Genomic DNA, 20,328 nt, shown 5'->3' on the forward strand with positions numbered 1-20,328 from the left:
TCTGTCCCGTGTCGGCGGCATTAGACTTCAGCCCCGGTGCCTCGCAGGCCAATGTCTGAGAGAACACCTTGTGACGTCAGAGGCGCAGGGCTTGGATCCAGATACGCGAAACTTGATTGTGGCAACTTTGTCCTTTGGGATGGTAAACTGTGGCTTGGACCAGTTGCTTCTGCCATATCCCAACCCGTAGGCCAAAGCTGCTTTTTCTTACCTAAAACAAACAAACAAACAAACAAAAAACCCTTTCTCTTCTTTGTTAGAATCCATCGGGAAGGGCTAGGCAATTGTGGTTAAGCCCAGGGTCACACAGCTAGGTGTCTGAGGCCAGATTTGAATTTAGGACCTCCTATCGCTAATCCTGATTTCTCAATCCCAGCTGCCCCCTAGTTCAATTTTCAGTGTGAGCACTTACCCCTCAGAAATGGGCAAATGCTATTGTTTATTGTTTTGTTTACTGTTTAGACTTAAGAAAGTGATGAAAAAATGTTAACTGAAATTAAAGCTAATCTGCTGCCAGGTTCAAGATTTTGAATCTTATTTGGGAAGGCAGTATTGAGTCAGTACAGATTATTTTGAGCAGAAAAATGACATGAACAAAGGCATTTATATTTTCGTGTGAAACTACGTGGGCTCATAGAATATGAGGAAATTACTTTGTAAACTTTAATTAAATGTGCTTAAGCTCTCACTGAATATGTCATGGCAGCAGTCTGTGGAGTTCATGATGAGGCTGTGACTACAGAGTTTTGACTTTGGGTCAGTACCTAGCTTGGCTATGAGGGATTTGGTATAGTGAAAAACCAGCAACAGTCCTTTTCTGTCTCCAAAATCTGCAATTCCACACTGGGTAGAATTCTTTTAAAGAATATGAATCCCAAGAAAGTGTGGCCTAGACTGGATGAATTCTTTCAACTGTAAGATTCTATGCAGCAGCAGCTGGGTAGCTCAGTGGATTGAGAGCTAGACCTAGAGACTGGGAGGTCCTGGGTTCAAATTTGGCCTCAGACACTTCCCAGCTGTGTGACCCTGGGCAAGTCACTTAACCCCCATTGCCAAGACAAGAAGGTAAGTGTTTAAAAAAAAAAATAATTCTATGCAGCACCGTCTCCAGTACTGTAGTGGACCGGGGGTAGGCATAATGGCTTGGTATCATTAAGCAACATTCAATTCAATAGTTGTCCTACAGATTTCTGGTGGAAGTGAATGGTTTTAGGGAATATTAAAGATCAAAAGTCAAATGGAATGGGAGCAGTTATTCTTCCTCTTCCTTATAGAGGCAACATAGTATAACAGAAAGCACTGCATGTGTGGAGTTGAGGACCTGAGTTTGAGGTCCACTCACTGCCTTAGTGTGAATCCTGGACAAGTCACCTAATCACCATATTTTCCTCTTATCCCTTAAGGTATCTTCCAGTTCTAGGATGCAATGAACCAAATTTATTAAATTTGGAATAACACAAAGCTGCAAAAGCTGGACATTAAATATGAAGATTGAATCGGGACTCCTTACTAATCTAAGTTCCCGTATAACAAGGAAGCCCTAGACTTGAGTTCAAAAAACAAATGAAAAAAAAAAAAAAGATGTAGCTGGACAACAGTTCATGGGGAAAAGCATATGAAGTGTTTTAGTGGACTACAAGCTTAAAAAGTAATATGGCAGCTAAAAAGAGTTAGAATAATCTTAGGATATTTTAATAAAAGCATAGTGTCCCAGAATAAATGAATAAACGTCTTCTTGTCCTCCACCCTGATTAGCCCAAACATGGTATATCATCATGTTGAACTTTGGGGGCTTATTTTAGGGATGGCAATGACAAGATAGAGGACTACCAAATAGCCTTATTGTAGGAACTGGGAATAAGAAGATTGTGGACTAAACATGATTGCTATTTCAAAGCATCTAAATTGCAGACGATTACTTATGTTGCTTGGAGGCAGGGCAAAATCTAGAATGAAAGGCTTGTAAATTGGAGAGGCAAATTATCAGCCCAGGAATGACTTGATGTGATGTATGTCCTTGGCATAGTTCAGGAGCTCCCCATCCATGGAGGTTTTCAAGCAATGGCTGGATGATCATTTCTTAGGGATATTTTAGAAGAGATCCCAGTTCTATTGGGGATTCATTTTATTAAATGTGAATTTTGAGCTGATTGCCTTGGTGCTGCTTCTTGCCCCTTGAGTGGTCTTGGGCAAGTCCCTTCACCTCGATGGGTTTTAGTTTAAAATGAGGGGTTTGACAGCCAAAGAAGGAACTGTTGGGAGTCTGCTCTCAGATCAAAGCATGTCACTTTATTTCCCTCATGTTTTTTATTGTATGTGGTATGTCTTGTTGGGATATGAACAATGTGGAAATATGTATTGCATGAAAGCACTGGTTTATAACTTATATCAGACTATTTACTGCCTAAGGGAGGATGGATTTTTCCGTAAGAAAAGGAGAAAATTGGAACCCTTAAGTGTCAGAAAGCTTTCAAAAATTGTTTCTACATGTAACTGAAAAAAAAAATAAACGGTGGGTTGACCTGAGTTTTCCTGTCATTCTATATTTCTAATCTGAATTTTTGGAATATATAAAACACTGTTGGATACTGTGTATAAAAAGATGAAAGAAAAGCAATAGTCCGCTGCAAGGAGTTTACATTCCACTGGGGCTAGGGAGAGGAGTTGAGTACACACAAAATACAAGGTAGAATGACCATGGGGGCAAAGGGGACAGATGATAAGCCTCTAAGGTACACAGGCTTCCCCCCAGGAGGGAGGAAATGTTTCTCACCTTTCCATTCTTATGGCCACTGCTCTAGGACAGGCCCTTTATCACCCTCCTGAACTATTGCAATAATCTAATTGTTCTTTCTCTTAGTATTTCCATCCAATACCCGACCCGACCCTCCTCACGTACACATCTGATCACAGGAGGGTCAGGAGAGGAGAGTGTCACCTCTGTTCGTGTTTCAGCCTTCAATGGGCCCTTGCTCCCTACCACATTAAGGCCATGCTCCCTTGTAGGTGGTTAAAACTTTCACAATCAGACTCCACCCTTATGCCTCAAATGCTGTTTGCTTGCCTCCGCCATATGAAGACAACATGGGATCTGAAGGGAGCCATCTAGTCAGGCCCCTTTACTGTAGAGATGAGAACACTAAGACCCAAAGAGGGAAGGTGATTTCCCCAGCACCACAGAACTGGGTTTCAAAGCTAGGTCTTTTGTCTCCAAACCACATATTTTATCTATTGCATCTGGCTGCCTCCCTTCCATCAGTCCCCATGTGAAATGCTCTCTCCTACAAAAAACATTTCCAAATACATCCATGATTCTTTCTTCAGGGACTTCACAAAGCTCTTTGAGAATACATGCATCAGAGGCAGTGAGTTGGCCCAGTAGATAGAGTTCTCGACTGAGTTCAAATCCTGCCCCAGACACTAGCTGTGTGATGCTGAACAATCCACTTAACTACTAGCTGTCTGAGTTTTCTCAACTGTAAAAGAGGGATAACAGCAGTGTTGGTTGTTGGGAAGAAAAAAATAGAATACATTTTGCAAACCTTAAAATGATATATAAATGCTATCTACCATTATGATCTAGATTCATTTTATAATCACCTGTGCATGTTATCGTCCCTACTATATCTTGAAGGATAATCCTTTTTGGTAGATCTTTTAATGCCTAGTAAATTGTTCTGTATATTATAGTAGGGGCTTATTAAATGTTAGCTGAATGCATTTGAGGGTCTCCTTCCTCTCTGAGTCTGACTAAAGGGTCTCTCGCAGGAGACGGTATATAAAGTTATAACTAGTATATAAAGTATATAAAAGTATATATAGGGTGGGTTTGGTAGAGTTGAACTGCTGTCCCATTTATTAGGCCTGGATAAAAGAGATACAGATACCATCACTCCTGACTGATTTGTCCTAACTCTCATACCCCTAGAGATATTATTACAATTCAGAGACTTTAACATCTAGTCTCCTAACTGAAGAGAATGAAATCACCTCCTGAATGGATTGGCTCCAGGCTGAACTGAAAGATGGTAATTCTTAGGGCCATCTTATCTATGTAAGGGGTCATGTCTCACTGAAGCATTCCTATATATATATAATTACAAGTTAGAAGACCTGCACTGAAGGCTGAGCTCTGCCTCTTTTACTTAAGCCTTAGTCTTCTCAGCTGTAAAATGGGAATAATCTTTGAACTACCTACTGTCGTAGTGATGCTTTGCAAACCATGAATGGTTATAGAAATGTTAAAAATCATTATTATTGAAGAAGAATAGTGGAGAAATCAACTCCAAACCCTGTCATTAGTAGCCCTTGAAGTTCTTACCCATAACTCTTTGAGACAAGCAATCTGGTTCTATGGAACTATAAATAGTAATGGCAGGGGAGGCAAGTTTATTTTTCCTTATGTATGTCTTTATTTTGAACAGGCAAGACCAGATCACCAGTGTGGTTATTACACAACTACCCAAGGGATCTGATCCTGCAGGAGGTGAGCAGTGACCTTTTACACCATGACTAACAAAAATTTCAAGTGAAGGAAGAAAAAATGTTTAGTTACATATGGGGACCGACCACCTTGTTAAAAAATGTGAACGAGCCAGTACTTTTAAGGCCCTTAAAAAAGAGCACTTAAAAGTGCTTGACTTCCTGCGAGAGACTTTTACAGTTACCTGAGTCTTTGAAATTACAGTCCAAGGAAAAGTCAACAAGGAAATTCCAATACAGTATTATATAATCCAGTGCTGCTGTTCCCTGACTGATTGACTGGTTAATGAAAGCATATGCACAAACTAAAATTTGAGGAGGAAAAAAACTAAAATTCCCCCCACAGGGGCTGGAGATGCCAATTTTTGCAAAAGAGGTGACATTAACATAAGAGTGATCAGAAAGAAAAAGGCATATAACAAAATTGAGAAAACACAAAATTAAGAGAGAAGCTATCTCCTTGGATCGGATCGCTAAGAATGAATAAAAGAATCTGATAGTATTTCTAATTACTAACTGGCTAAGTATAATAAAGGATATAATTTTAGTTTATTTGACTGAAATGCCTGTACTGGGGCTTTTGTTTGACTCTTTGGGGGGCATGTCCTAGTCATGTATTACAAATTCCCTGCCAAATAAATAAAGGTAACTCTTGTCATGAGTAGGCCCAAATCCTTTAGTGTGAAATTAAAACCTGAAAGCTAAACTGAATTCTAATAGTTATATCAGAAATCCTATAGATTTGGTTATTCTGACACAAAATCACCTAAGAATAGTAGTTGATTAACTTGATGTTTTAAAACCACCATATTTTGATTAACTTCTACTAAAGATTTCCCATGTCAGACGCCTTCTCTCCTGTCAAAGGCTGTGAGTGCTGTGCTCCCCAGATTCCCATACTGAGCAGAAGAATGCACCAACTGCTTATTTTACTTCCTTTTTATTTCAATATAACATGCGGTAAAAAATTAACAGGATTTGTTAGCATTTACAATGCTTACAAAGAAAATGGACTTTCTAAAAGCATTTTTTTTTTAGTTAAGATTTAAGAAATCTCTCTAATTAAACACTTACAACAAATCTATTTTCAAATGTTTAGTTTGGACCCAAATGTAAGGTTTCATTTGGTAGGTATCTGTATTTCCTGTTTATCTGTAGTATTTTCACATAACCTCTGGTTCTTGGGATATCCAGCCCCCAGTTCCCTAGTACAGCAGGAAAGACATATACAAGTGGCCACTTAAATTAAAGGAAGAAATGGAATAAGGGACCCCCAAGGCTGCAAAAATATATACAAGCATTTACCTTTTCTGGAACTAAACATTTCATCCATAAAAATATTTAACAGCCAAACCCTATAGAACTAGGGCCAAGGCTATTTCAAATATAACTATTCTGTATCTTAAAAATATAGGGCAGAAAGCCTCTTGGGTGATATTTATACATTTTAACACAATATTTCTAAGTCTGTAGATGAATCATGATGCATTATGTAGAACAAAAAAGTCTACTTTCTTACATTATCTCACTTAATTTCATAAATCTCTCTTGTAAGTCTCTTAAGTAACTAAATTTCATTATGATAATTCACCTCACCAGGAAATCTTTATAAGGCTTTGTCTCCTTCAGAGCCCATGGCATATTGCAGAAATGTGTTTTTATACCAGTATTTGGGTAAGTAGTATTATTTACTCAGTAAAACTCTCATATCCTCCCAACAGGAAAAAAATGGCAGGTCTCTGCTTGATCAAATCAGCTATGGCATTAGGAGATCACACTGCATTTCCTGGGGTATATGCAAAGCATGGGCAAAAATAAAATAATCAAATCAAAATCAAAAACAGGGTTGAGAGAGCCTCTTTCCCCCTTTATACTGACAAGGCAATCATCACTGGACAAGGCAGTCCATTCACTCATCCCAAATCTATTTTCAGATTCTAGAATCTTAGAGCCCAAACATGTGTTTATATCTTTATAATTTTTTCTTGCTCCAAGATTCAACTATGGAGGAAACAAAAATGTTTTTCTTCCAGGTGGGTTTGGAGTCTCTTTCTGACAAGCACCACTGGCAGTTTAGGCTCCATCCCAGGCTCTAGAGGTTAAAAGCCATGCCTGCAATCCATCCCCAGACAAGACTACTCCGGGGCAAGACAAAGAAAGACAACTATGTATATAAGACCTAAAGTGCAATCATTAACAAAAATTAAGTCTAATCTTAAATATTAACGGAAAAGAGGAATTAAAACTACTTAATTTTAAAATATGAGAGTAATAATTCAACTAAACTCAGGCACAATGAAGAACTGAAATGACTACCTTAACATGGTGGGGGAAATAATCAATCTGAATACAGATAAAGAACATTTCACAGATAACTGAGTAACCCACAGATGGGCTTTCTTTAGGCTTTTTTTTTTTTTTTTTTAAACTAGAACACTCAGATTTCCCCTAACATGAAAATAAAATTTCTGGAGATGTTTTACATTTCTATAGTTTGGAGTTGAAGGTAAACGACATATAATTTGGCTTGTTCGACACCACTTAAATGTAAAAAAAAAAAAAAAAAAAAGAGGAAATTATCTGATATGACACAATTGCAAAGGTCAAGCCTAACTTCTACCACCAACATGACTCTATAGAAATATTGGACTTATTGGACATTGGTTGCTGCCAGAGAAAGAAGGCTCTTATGCAAACCTTAACATGATACCCCCAGATGCCAGGCCATTTAAATTCCAGGTGAACTTCTGCAAACAGTATATCACTATGGTGTTTGAGAGGGATTTTGTTTGGCTACCTATCCACCTCTCTGGATGCCCCTTTTTTGTTGTCCCATATTAAACTGCTGGCGGTCAAGCTTACCAGAGCTGTTTCATGTATGTGGCCAATGTGAACAATCCATCCCACTCCCCAGACAACTTTCCTAGAGTGTTAGCAATGTCTGGGCAGTTGAGCATTTGCACTATAATGTATCCCAATGGGAAGACAAACATAGAGTGTCCTGTGCAGGCCAGTATTTAGTTCTATCTAAACTTGTTTTTGAAGTGGCACTGAATGGCAGAAGATATTTATGAACAGATGAGAAAATTCTCAATCACTTCCAGAGGTAACATCAAAAAGATGCAAAATGAAAAACAGTCAGGCTAGGCCGCAGTGAGAATAGGCACGTGAGAGCTGATGCGTGCTCCTGGTACCTCGGAGCTGGCTTAAGCTTGAACTGATAATCCCTCTCTACCAAGAGGCTTATGATGGAGAACCTGAACATTGCAGCTATAAAGGGACTTCCCAGAATGTCTGCTGCACCCCTAAAGAAAAACCTATCTCCAAAGGAAAAGACATGACCAAAAAAAAAAAAAAAAAAAAAAAAAAAAAGGGTGGGGGTGGGGGTTAAAGAAACATTCTTGCTGAGTAAAACAAGGCAGGTGTCATTGCTGTGTTAAATCTTAAGTTAAGTCAGGTTTCATCTGTAGTCATGTCACTTGAAGATCTTATTTCTGGAAGGGCTCAGCAGAAATCCAGAATTACTGGGACATCAACCTCAAGGATAACATTAATTTACTTACACACAAATAACTCTTTAAACAGTCAGAGTCCAATTTACAAGATGTGCAACAAGCAGAAGAGGTGAAGGACAAACATTACAAAAGAATTCATGTCCTTCAGGGGTGCAAATTCTCAGAGATCACTCTTGTCCAAATCCTTCCGTTTCCTCAATGGCAAATAACAATTTTTCCTTCAGTTGTTCATAGCTCTTGTAGGGTGGCAGATCCAAGCGGTTAAAACTAAAAATAAAAATAATCAGTGTGAGGGAAGGAAACATCTAGAAACACACGACAAAGAAATACTTTTTACCTTTCAGTCTTGGTTGCTGTCAGAGAAAAGAAGGCTTCTATGCAAAGCTTAACATGATCCCTCCAGATGTTGGGTCTTTTCTGCCTCCCAAGATCTACTTAGTATCTACTTAGCAGAGTACATGTATCTTGCTCCAATAAAATGTAAGCTCCTCTGGTCAGCTAGGTGGCTCAGTGGATTAAAAGCTGGGAGACAGGAGGTCCTACGTTCAAATCTGGCCTCAGACACTTCCTAGTTGTATGACCCTGTAGCCCTTACTGCTCTTCTGCCTTGGAACGGATATTTAGTACTGATTCAAAGACAGAAGGTAGGGGTTTAAAAACAAAAACCATAAGCACCTCCAAGGACTGTTACCACAAGGAATCAATGTGTATGGCACATAGGTGAGAATCAATCAATCAACAAAGTGTTGATCAAAGGCTGATTATGTGCAAGGCACTGCTTTGAAGGCCAAGATTACAAAGAACTTTGGTCTTAAGGAGTGGCCTTTCTAATATGGAAGGAGACATATACAATAATATACCTAATTCTACATGTATACAACAGACATCCACAAAGGAGATACTAGGTAATGGAGGGGAGCAGCCCTAGTAAATTTGCTTGTTGAATTGTATGCCTTGATTATGAGTTGTCATGGCTACCACATGCAAGAAGAGGTAGCTTTTGTTAGAAAATGGAAAAGTGATATAATTAAGAATGGCTTCTGGGGCAGCTGGGTAGCTCAGTGGATTGGGAGTCAGGCCTAGAGACGGGAGGTCCTAGGTTTAAATCTGGCCTCAGACACTTCCCATCTGTGTGACCCTGGGCAAGTCACTTGATTCCCATTGCCTACCCTTACCACTCTTCCACCAAGGAGCCAATACACAGAAGTTAAGGGTTAAAAAAAAAAAACAAAAAACAAAAAAAAAAACAGAATGGCTTCTGCATCTGGCTACTTTGGCAAGCTGCCCCCCCCCCCTGCTATTCCAGATACTTAATTACCCTGGGTAAGTCCTTCCCCATTTCAGGGTTCAGTTTCACAATCAATAAAATAAGGGCCCTGGACTGACCTCAAAGGAACCTTCCCAGCTTTCAAAGTTTATGATAATGGGGGTGGGAAGTGGGATAAGAGAGACAAGGAAAGGAGGTACATGAGAGTTTGTCAGAAGCCATCAATGTTTTGTTTTCCCTTTAAAATCTTTATTATGAGGGAGAGGTCACTAAGAAGAAAGAGGAACAGATTTGGAAACAAATATGATGCAAGAACAAAAAGATAAAAATGAAATGATTTTTTTAAAAGTCTGATACTATGAAAAAAGACCAAGTATTTTCCTAAAACTGATATGAAATAATAAAAAAGTGAAAGCTGAAAAACTTGCTCATCTTGGAGGCAAGTTTAAACAAAGAGGTGGTATAGTTGTTTTTCCTTTTATTTTGTTTTGTTTTGTTTTGTTTTGTTTCCTTTCTTAACCCTTATCTTCTGTCTTATTACCAATTCTAAGGCAGAAGAGTGTTAAAGACTAGGCAATTGGGGTCAAGTGACTTTCTCAGGGTCACACACCTAGGAAATGTCTCTGAGGCCAAATTTGAACCTAAGACTAGGGAAGTCTTAAGTCTTTGGGCTTAGCACTCTATCCGCTGTGCTACCTAGCTGCCCCAGAGTGGTATAATTTAAAAAGAGAAAAATAATTAGACATGCTGTGTGTGCAAAGTCATGTTCCTTTTATTTCACTCATATCACAGAAATAGCTTTGGAATCTTACCCCAAAGCCTAGAAATCAATAAATTAAACTTTGCTTATTCTCACCAGGCTAGTTTCTGCCATTATAAAATATTATGGTTTTTTAAACACAAAAATAATGCTTTAAAAAGTTAGCAAAAAGAATTAGCTTTTCCCAAGTAGGGTTATGAGGTAGGGTATTAAGTAAACATGGCACAGGTGATGATAAACGATAAAGAAAATTCTGACTGTAAAACTGAGACCCGTTAGCACAAATAAGATCGATGGGCTAGATGAAAAAATGCAGAGTTGGAGAAAATCTTTATATCAATATTTCTGGAGAGAAAAAAAGTAGTCTGATTTTCAAGATCTATGAGAAATCGAAACAAATTTATAACACCAAAGAAGTCAAAGGATTCATACCTCTGATCTGAAAAGTTTTCAAAAAAGAGCCCCCAATTTTAGCAGCCACCTCAATCTCTAAATCACTAAGAGAACTGGAAATTATACCAGGTCTGAGAGCTTAGCTCTATCTAATGATCAAAATGACAAAAGATGGAAAGGGTCAGTGTTAGAGGGGGCAGGTGAAGACAAATACTGTTGGTACATCTAGGAAATGGTCTAATGGTTCTTGAAGACAATTAGGAATTGTGAGAAATGTCACTAAGCTGTTGTGGGCTTTTATCCCTTAGACAGAAGAGTAGCCAAGGGCCAAACAACTGGGGTTAAGTGACTTGCCCAGGGTGACACAGCTTAGAAATGCTGAGGCCACATTTGAAACCAGGTTCTTCCAGCTCCAGGCCTGGTGCTCTATCCAATCCAAGCAAGGAACTCTATCTACTATGCTGTCTAGCTGTCTCTCACCAAATTGTCGATAACCTTCTGACCCACTACTGGGAATAAACCCTAAAGTCAAAGACAAAAAGAAAAACCAACAATATGCTAAAATATTAATAGCAATACGTTTGTGGTATCGAAAAAATTAGAATCAAAGTGAGGGGGCCATCAATTGAGGAATGGTTAGAGAAAGTGCAGAACATACATGTTATAATATGCTCTATGAGGAATTCTGGGAGGTGCTGGCATAAAGTGAGTATATGAACAGGAAGACAACATTGACAATGACGACAATAATCTAAACAGAGGAGAAAGTACCACGAAAAGGAGAAGCAATACTGAAAGTTGAACAACATTGACTAAGTGTAGCGACCAATCCTGGCTTAAGAAAATGGGTCATGAAGCACCCTCTTTCCTCTCTGTAAGAGGGAATGAACATCACTGGGAGGCAAACTGGGTGTGCTTGACTTGTACTCTCTGTCTTAAGGGAGGATGTGTGTATGAGAGATGTCCATCAGGAAACAACTGTGGTGTGAAAACAAAAGGCATAGGGCAGCACAGTGGATAGAGCACCAGGCCTGGAGTAGGGGGACCATTTGGCTTCAGGCACTTTCTAGCAAGTCACTAGCCCTTGTCCTTCTGTTTTAAGAGTTGTTACTAGGATAGAAAGTGAGGGTTCAAGAAAAAAAAAAAAAAGCAACATAGTGAGTAGGTGGAGAGGACAGAAGCAGCCAGTATAGGTGACTTTCTGGGATTTGGGCAATGAAAGAAGAGGCTGTATATATAGAGCTTAAGAGCCTGAGGGGTTGGCAGGGTAAAATAGAGGCATAAGAACTGAGAAGATAGGAATCTTTGTAGGCAGCAGGGAAGATGCCAGTAGATAATAAGAAAAGATGAGAGGATGGCTAATGGGGCAGACTCCTGAAAGAGTTGAGAAAGAATAAGATACAAAGTGAGAAATTAGCCTCATTGAGGAAAAGGGCTACCTCTTCTTCAGAAATGGAAACAAAGGACAGGCTGGGTGAAGAGGTGGTTAGGGTTTTGAGCTATGGAGGAAGGGGGAGGGCATCAAAAATGGCATCCGTTCTGTCCAAAAAGCAAGAGGTGAAGTCATCTACTGAGGATTCAGGCTGCTGGCGGGAGAGAAGCTGCTGCAGCCAGGGAGGATGACAGTCAATAATGGAAGAATAAAAGATTTGCTGTACAATGGTCAAGGCCTAGCTAAGATTAGATAATGAACTTGTAATGGATCCTGTTAATTTTACACACACAAAATAAGGCAGAGAAGGAATCTGAAATCAGGTCTTTTGACTCCGCAAGTTTCTTTCCATGATACCAAGTAATTTTTGCTCACAGAATAAAATATAAAAAAGCAGGCCTTCATGCTTCAAGGTAGTCCTTTCCAAATATACTTCGGTAACTAAGTCAAACATTCAATTATTTTTCTTCCCCATAATTTTCCCCCAACATATTTATGTTGCCCCTCTCTTTTCCAGGCTTGATCTATTATTGGCTTGCTTTAATCTTTATTTGCTGATAATTCAATAATTAATCAATGTTTCTTCCTTTAAAACGTTGCATATGGCTCATTCTGATATCTCATCTCTTCCCAGAAGAGGGAGGCACGTACCACCATCAATCCTCTGGTGTCAAAATTTATGTATCCTACTCTAAAACTCTACACACAGGGAAATACTTCAGAAGGCTTACTTTCTTCATTTATGACAAATGATTAGTATATGTGGGATCGATGGAAAGTGTTTTCCTTGATCTGGATGGTTTTACTCACCAGGTGTGACTTCTGGGTAACCAATTTTCTTTCCCAACTTTTTCAATGCAAAACTTTTGAGGTCCATTGCTCCCTGTAACAGAATATAACATTTGCTGATTTTTGGCATGCCCGCCCTTTGAAAGAAAATGAGGCTATATACAGCATTCTACATCTGGGCTCACACATGGTATGTCCTAACTAGGAAAAAGGAGAAGATAGAATAATCAATTTCTGGTAACTCACTATGATCAAAACTTGGTTTAGATCAGAATTATTCAACCTTTCCCAAGAAGACTAAGAGAGCAAGGGCAAAATTACTTTGGAAGAATTGGGTTTGTTTTTTTCTTCCTTCCAGGAAATAACAGCATCTCAGTAAGCTCAGTACCAATTCCCCCTTCTTATGGATGAAGACCATGAAGAACAGCTCAAAGGAAGTTTTTTGTCATTATGCTTTGATGAGTGTCATAGCTATCAATAATGGCTCCCTAAAAGGTACACAATGCTTTTGCACATTTTTAAGTGCCTATGACAGGCAAAATACCTGCTAAATGTTGGCTGAAAAATGACACCAGTCTGACTTGAAGGAGCCGATAATTTTAGCATTTAGCCCAGTGCCTGGCACATAGTAGACATTTAATATAAATCCTTGCTGGCGTTCCGTTTTTAATCTTTCCTCATCCACTGGCACCCTCCTATTTGTCTCTGAACATGAAAAACTTTCCCTTGCAAGACTTAAAGCAAAAATGAATTGTTTTATAACTTGCAAGACTCTCCTACTCCTTCTAGCTTCTGTTCTATTTCTTTTCTGTGCTCATTATATTACTAGAGAATGAACCTGAGTTCACCACCTCCCTTTTATTCATCATCTACTTTGTCTGTAACCCCCAGTAACATTTCTACCCCCTTCTCTCCACTCTAACGAAATGACTTTCTGAAGGTTGTCTTTTAAACAGATCTAGTGACCTTTCCAATGTTCTCCGTCTCTTGTGCCTGCCTCTTTGTGACACTTAAGTCACAAAAAGACCATGGCTATTTTCCCACTGCACCATCCTGGCTTTTTTCCTACTCTTTTGGGCCATTCTTCTGTCTCATTCATATGTCTTTCATTTGTGTCACCTGGTCTCTGCTCTCCTTTCCCCTAGGTAGCTGATCTGTTCTTTTAGTTTTAATTATTCCCTCTATGTGGATGTGACTCCAAAATCTAGCCTTATGTGGGGAAGAAGCATTTATAATAAGCACTGAATATCAAAGGATTTGAGTTCAAATCTCAGCTCTAATTTACTTCCTATGAGATGGTGGGCAAGTTGATGAACCCTTCTAAAGTCGAGTTTCCTTATCTATAAAATGCAGGTTGGACTTGGTGATCTCTAAGGTCTGATTCAACCCGAGTTTTTATGATCTTTAACAATTTAATGGATCTTTCCTCTTGTAAGACTTGTGATTTTTTTCCAAATTTAGAATGCTCCCAAACAAATTCACCACTTTTCTTTTTTCCACTCAAAAACAAGCTTCTCAGAGTCAAATAAGCAAACACACAAGGGCTAATACAATGTAAATCCAGTAAATGTGGAGAAATGGCAAAACTCTGGTCAAACTAAAGCTAAGGGATTCATTCTCCTTTTTGATACAAGTTAATGGTTTTATAGAAGTATCACTTATGGAGGACTGTAGGGGGCATTCAATAGGAAGTTTGTTGCTTCAAAAAAAAAAAAAAACGTACTGGGGTTGGGTTTTTTCCAGTTTTGTTTCACAAAGCAGTGTAAAGATAAGGGAATGACAACAAGCTTCCCTTCTTACTTTCCTCCCCAGCTCCTGTCAAGGCCACTGGCATGCATTCTATCTCAAAATTTAAAGGTTGCCACTGACACCCCCCCTTTCCCACTCTTTCTGACTATGTACTAATCTATACTGTTAAATCACTGCTTGCATGCATGTTTTTCCTCTTTTAAGTTTTCTTTAATTATTTCCCCAATGACATCACCCAGAGGCTCCTCGCACAGTGCTAAGCCCATGAGAGACACAAAATAATTAGCGTTTTCTGAATTGAATTAAATAATTTTCCTATTAATCAGGGCTGTGGTAGGCCTTAGCATTGTTTCGGTAGTCAATTTTCATAAGATGGGTCACTACATTCACCCAATAATATGAAACAGTTTATTTTCTCTCTCTTTTTTTTTTTTTTAAAAACCCTTAACTTCTGTGTATTGGCTCCTTGGTGGAAGAGTGGTAAGGGTGGGCAATGGGGATCAAGTGACTTGCCTAGGGTCACACAGCTGGGAAGTGTCTGAGGCTGGATTTGAACCTAGGACCTCCCGTCTCTAGGCCTGACTCTCAATACACTGAGCTACCCAGCTGCCCCCCAGTTTATTTTCAATAAGAAAATAAATGTGATAGCTCAAAATTGTAAGGTTAGGGGGAACATGCACAGAGAAGGTGACATTTTGAAAATTAAAAAACATTTTTTCTTTTTTCTTTTATTGATTAATTATGAAAAATTTTCCATCGCTACATGATTCATGTTCTTTCCCTCCCCTTTCCACTGGATTTTACATATGTCATTGATCGAGACCTATTTTCATGTTACTGATATTTTTGCACTAGGGTGATCGCTTAAGAGTCTACATCCCCAATCATATCCCCATCGACCCCTGTGATCAAGCAGTTGTTTTTCTTCTGTGAGAAAGGGTGACTTTATACAACCCCAAGTTAATCAAAATTGCCTAAGGGAATGACTGCTTCATATTTGATTTAATTCTTTTTTTTTTTTTTTTTAAACTCTTACCTTCTGTCTGAAGCCACATTTGAACCTAGGACTACCCAACTCTAGACCTGGATCTCAATCCACTGAGACACACAGCTGCACCCCATATTTGATTTAGTTCTGATAAAATATGGGCATATATATCTAAAGAGCTGCCTGCTTAACCAATGTCTGTACTGGAAAAATTTCATACCCATGAGGTCAGCAAATCCCCCAACTGGCAACCTGCACGTTCCAGTAACAAACTGCAACAGTCTCATTCTCTTCTCATTGTCAATTTCTTTCACAAACTGTTAAAAGGGAAAAAGCACATTTAAACATATGGAATTATTGTTATTGTTTTGAAGCAACAAAGGATGATTCTATCAAGCACCTAAAAATATTAACAATGAAAAGGTAAAAATCATCGTGAAGTATCCTTCAACATTGCCATGAAAAGACCGACCTGTTCCTGCCCTTCCCATGTCTGTCATAAAACCTATTTCTCAGGGATAAGCCCTGTGCTTTTGACGGTTCTTATCTAGATATTCTCAGCTGTGAGATATTTTAAGAACTATTTTTAGGCTGCACAGAAATTCCCTTAGTCCTAGAACATTCAAGGACAGACTAGATGAGCCTTCATTCAAGCTGATATAGAAAGGAGTCCTGTTTCCTGTATGGGTTGGACCGAGTGACCTCTAAGGTCTCTTTCAACTCTGAGATTCTATAAAGACCTCTACTGCCAGTCTTAGTGGGAGACAGAGAAAGGAGTTGCATTTGGAGACTGAATAGCTGTGCCAGGTGTGTACTATGCTGGAACCAAATGACTAAGGCAAAATACTCTTGATCCTATGCAATACTGCCCAACCCTCCCAGGGCCATTTCCCTGATACAGGGGAATTCCAGAAAAAAGAATAGAGACGTAACCTCTAGTATTTAGAATCAGCAACCTGGTTCAGTAGGAAAGAATTGTCATTTAGAGAACTTGGCTCCAGAAGGGTTCATTCTATCGTTACATTGTTCTCTATATCTTTGGGGGATATATTTGGGATGGCCAGAGATGGCTGCTGAAACATGTCTCTGATAAGTTGGCTGGCAGATTCTCCTTCCTCTGGGATTCATGGCATAGTTTACTTAGCAACCCTGAGAACTACTGTAAGGTGCTAATCTTAATTGAGAGCTACTCATTTGCAAATTAACCTTTTCTAATCTCTGCAGCCTGATTTTCTCTTGGCCCAGCCAAATGCCTTTCAAAAAAACAATTTACATTTTATTCTCTTTATTAAAGAAATTATTTCAGTCACATATTCACATTATGCAAGCTTCACCAATCCTTTGATAAAATGTTCAATTTGAATTGCTTTCCATATATACCAGAAACTTTATGGAAAAACTTTTATTTTATAATCCAAAGCCCTACTTTGTCTTGACATTTATTTTGTATAAGGACTCCAAAGTTTATGAAAACTATTAATGATGAAAAGGGATCTGGTTAAAAGGTGGCTCATCTTTGCCATCTCAAGTCAATGGATCCAGAGGTCTGCCAGTGTAGCCAAAGTCCAGTGTATTTTGTTTTGTAACTTAGGTTCTGTGTGATGTAGCATTTTCTAATTATAAACTGTTGACAGAAATAAAAATTAAGAAATCAGCTACAAACCTGCCAAAACCACATGATTTGTTTGCTTGTCCTAGTATAATGTCGGTAGATGGCATGTCTTTGCCAGTCATTTAAGTCAATCTCTTGCATTCCACACAGAAGTACCTTTGGTGACAGAAAAAGACATGGTTTATTTAAGTATTTTACAGACCTTTTGTGAACATACTCAACCAGGTCCCACCAATAAAAAAGTATGAAAGAAATGACCAGCTCAGTATGATAGCCTAATTTTCAAAGTACCAAATCTACTCAGAAGGAAGTTCAGTTTTAAAATCATACACCAAATATGATGGTGATGGAATTCTATTGTGCTATAAGGAATGATGAACTACTTGATTTTTATAAGAAATGGAAAGACCACCATGAAGTGATATGGAGTGAAATGAGCAGAATCAGAACATTATACACAGTATATGAAACACTGTGGGACAATCAAATGTAATCGACTTTGTTACAAACAGCAATGCAAGGATGCAGGACAATTCTGAGAGACTTATGAAAAACAATGCTATCCACATCAAGAGAAAGAACTGGGGGAGGAGAAATCCAGAAGAAAACGTGATTTATCACTTGCTTATGAGAGTATAGGATTTGGGGTTTTGGTTTTAAGATTACTTTATTACAAAAATGAATGATATGGAAATGGGTTTTGAGTGATAATATATATATAACCCAGTGAAATTGCCTGTCAAATTCAGGAGTGGGGAGGGATGAAGGAAGTGAGACAATATGAATCATATAAAATCATGGGAAAAATTTAAAAAAAATTTTTTTTAAGGAAAAAAAAATAGTCATCTACCTGCAATGTGAGTTTCCAGGTTGTGATATTGTTAGGGAATGTGGAAGAGATGTAGTTATAATAATTTTATTTGAATGAACAATTTATTAAATATATAATATGAACAAGGTACTAAGGGATAGCCAAAAACTTCAAATACCACAGAAGGGACAAGGAGCATGAGGACTGAGAAAAAGGATTGGGTTAAGATCACTAGGCAAGGTGGCTCAGTGGAATAATGCCAGGTCTGGAGAAAGGAGGACATAGGTTCAAATCTGGTCTCAGATACTTCCCAGCTGTGTGATCTTGGGCAAGTCACTTGACCCCAATTGCCTTTACCACTCTTCTGCCTTGGAACAGATACTTGTACAGATTCTAAGATAGAAGGTAAGGATATTTAAAAGTAAGATCAATAGGAGAAAAAGAAGTGACTTTGTCACTGAAACATATTACAGACCACCTGGATATTAAAAGAGGAAACTGATGAGAAATAGTATTGTTGGGGGTCTTTTAACTATTCCAACATCTATAAAAGCTCTCTCTGCCTAAAAGGAGAGCAGCTAATAATGTGACTTGCTTTAATGATAACTTCGTCTCTCAAATGTCATGAACCAAGAAGGGGAAATCCTATTCTGGTTCTGATTCTCACTAACAATAAGGACCTAGTTGTTGAGATATAAATAACAGAAGTGACCACGCCTTCATGTAGTTTGTAATATGGGAATAAAGACTCTTTGGGCATCATCTGATACATCCTAGATTAGGGGAAAGTAAACTTGAAAGATGTCAGAAAGAATACATAGGATCACCATGGCCAAAACTGCACAAGGCAAATCAGCCTAGAAGGAATGGGAGATGCTTATGAATGAAATTCTGAAGACATAAAGGGAAACAATTCCACAGAGGAGGAAACACTAAAAGTTATTTGAAGAGTAATAGAAAATGCACAGGAAATTCACCAAACAACCTGGGATTTCATTCATTCATTTATTTATTTGTTTGTTTTTTGAGGCCTTAACTTCTGTGTATTGGCTCCTAGGTGGAAGAGTGTAAGAGGTGGGCAATGGGGGTCAAGTGACTTACCCAGGGTCACACAGCTGGGAAGTGTCTGAGACTGGATTTAAACCTAGGACCTCCCATCTCTAGGCCTGACTCTCAATCTACTGAGCTACACAGCTGCCCCCATAACTTGGGATTTTAAAAGAAAAGGAGGAGACTGAGTTTTCCGGGTTAAGATGGCGGCAGAGTAAGAAGCAGCTCTTAACCTCTCCTGACCGAAACACACAAAACTCCTCAAGGGGACATAAAAACAAGTCCAGACGAACGGAGGAACCCCACAACAGTGCACAGCGTGGAAGGTACGTGGAATCGAGACATTTCCAGGCTAAAAAGGGCTCTCACTCAATCGCGGGCTGAGCAACCGCCCCACCCCCACCCCCTCCACACTCACCTATAGCTCCGAACCCAGCTAAAAAGAAATAGAGCAAGTTTGGGGCACCCATCGAGTCATCGGCAGCTCCGGGACCTGTTTCTGAGAGCAGCAAGACTTAGGACCGCATTAAGTCAAGAACGCACGCGAAATCTGAGCGCGCGCGGGAGCAGGACTCTGGGCGCAGAGTGCCGGCTGAGCAGAGGCGTGGGTGGAGGCAGACACAGCCAGGAACTAAAGCCTAAGTGGGGAACCAGTGCAGACGGGTATACGACTGTGGAAGTAGCTCCCTGAGACTTGTAAAGGAACCTCCTGCGGAGGATCAAGCAAGGGAATCCACCAGGGGGCTTGACCTTGGAAAAAACTAGAACTCAGACCTCAGGAGCCAATAGATCTCTGACAGACACTGAGCGCGAGGATAAACCTGAGAAGCTGCTGGGCTAATGATGGCTAATCAGTCACAGGAAGTTCAGAAGAGAAAGAATAATAACAAAAAAAAGAAGTCTTTAACACTCGACAGCTTTTACACAGAGAAAATCCAGACAACCGAGCAAACAGAGGAGGAGAATAAACAACCATCCAGGCCCTCCCCAAATAAGGAAAACTCCTCACAAGCTATGGAAGAGTTCAAAACTGAGATTTTGAGGAAAATGGAAGAGATCTGGCAAGAAAATAACAGTTTAAAAGGTAGAATCTTGCAACTGGAAAGCGAGGCTCAGAAACCAAATGAACTGATAAGCAAATTGAACACAAGAAATGACCAGATTGAAAAGGAATACCAGAAGATTATGGCCGAAAACCAGAAGATTATAGCCGAAAACCAGAAGATTACAGCCGAAAATCAAAAGATCATAGCCGAAAACCGAAAGATTATAGCCGAAAATCAATCCCTAAAGGCTAGAATTGAGCAAGTAGAAACTAATGATCTCTCAAGACAACAAGAACAAATAAAACAAAGCCAAAAGACTGAAAAAATAGAAGGAAACATGAAATATCTCAATGAGAGAGTGACAGACCAAGAAAACCGGTCTAGAAGAGACAATTTGAGAATAATTGGTCTTCCAGAAAAACCAGAAATTAATA

At 39.1% G+C, this 20,328-nt stretch overlaps 1 protein-coding gene across 1 annotated transcript in view; it reads right to left on the minus strand.

Moving 5' to 3' along the window:
- Positions 1 to 7,862: 7,862 nt before the first annotated feature.
- The window catches only part of ITCH (itchy E3 ubiquitin protein ligase), a 109,644-nt gene continuing 97,178 nt past the window's right edge, over positions 7,863 to 20,328 (minus strand). The window contains exons 20-23 of the mRNA XM_044664381.1: positions 17,039 to 17,143; positions 15,596 to 15,692; positions 12,660 to 12,732; positions 7,863 to 8,264 (exon numbers count right to left, since the gene is read on the minus strand). Coding sequence (XP_044520316.1) covers positions 8,165 to 8,264; positions 12,660 to 12,732; positions 15,596 to 15,692; positions 17,039 to 17,143 — 375 coding nt within the window. The 3' untranslated portion in view covers positions 7,863 to 8,164. The remainder of the gene's footprint in view (positions 8,265 to 12,659; positions 12,733 to 15,595; positions 15,693 to 17,038; positions 17,144 to 20,328) is intronic.

This window comes from Gracilinanus agilis, chromosome 2 (genome assembly GCF_016433145.1).
Source record: "Gracilinanus agilis isolate LMUSP501 chromosome 2, AgileGrace, whole genome shotgun sequence".
NCBI lineage: Eukaryota > Metazoa > Chordata > Mammalia > Didelphimorphia > Didelphidae > Gracilinanus > Gracilinanus agilis.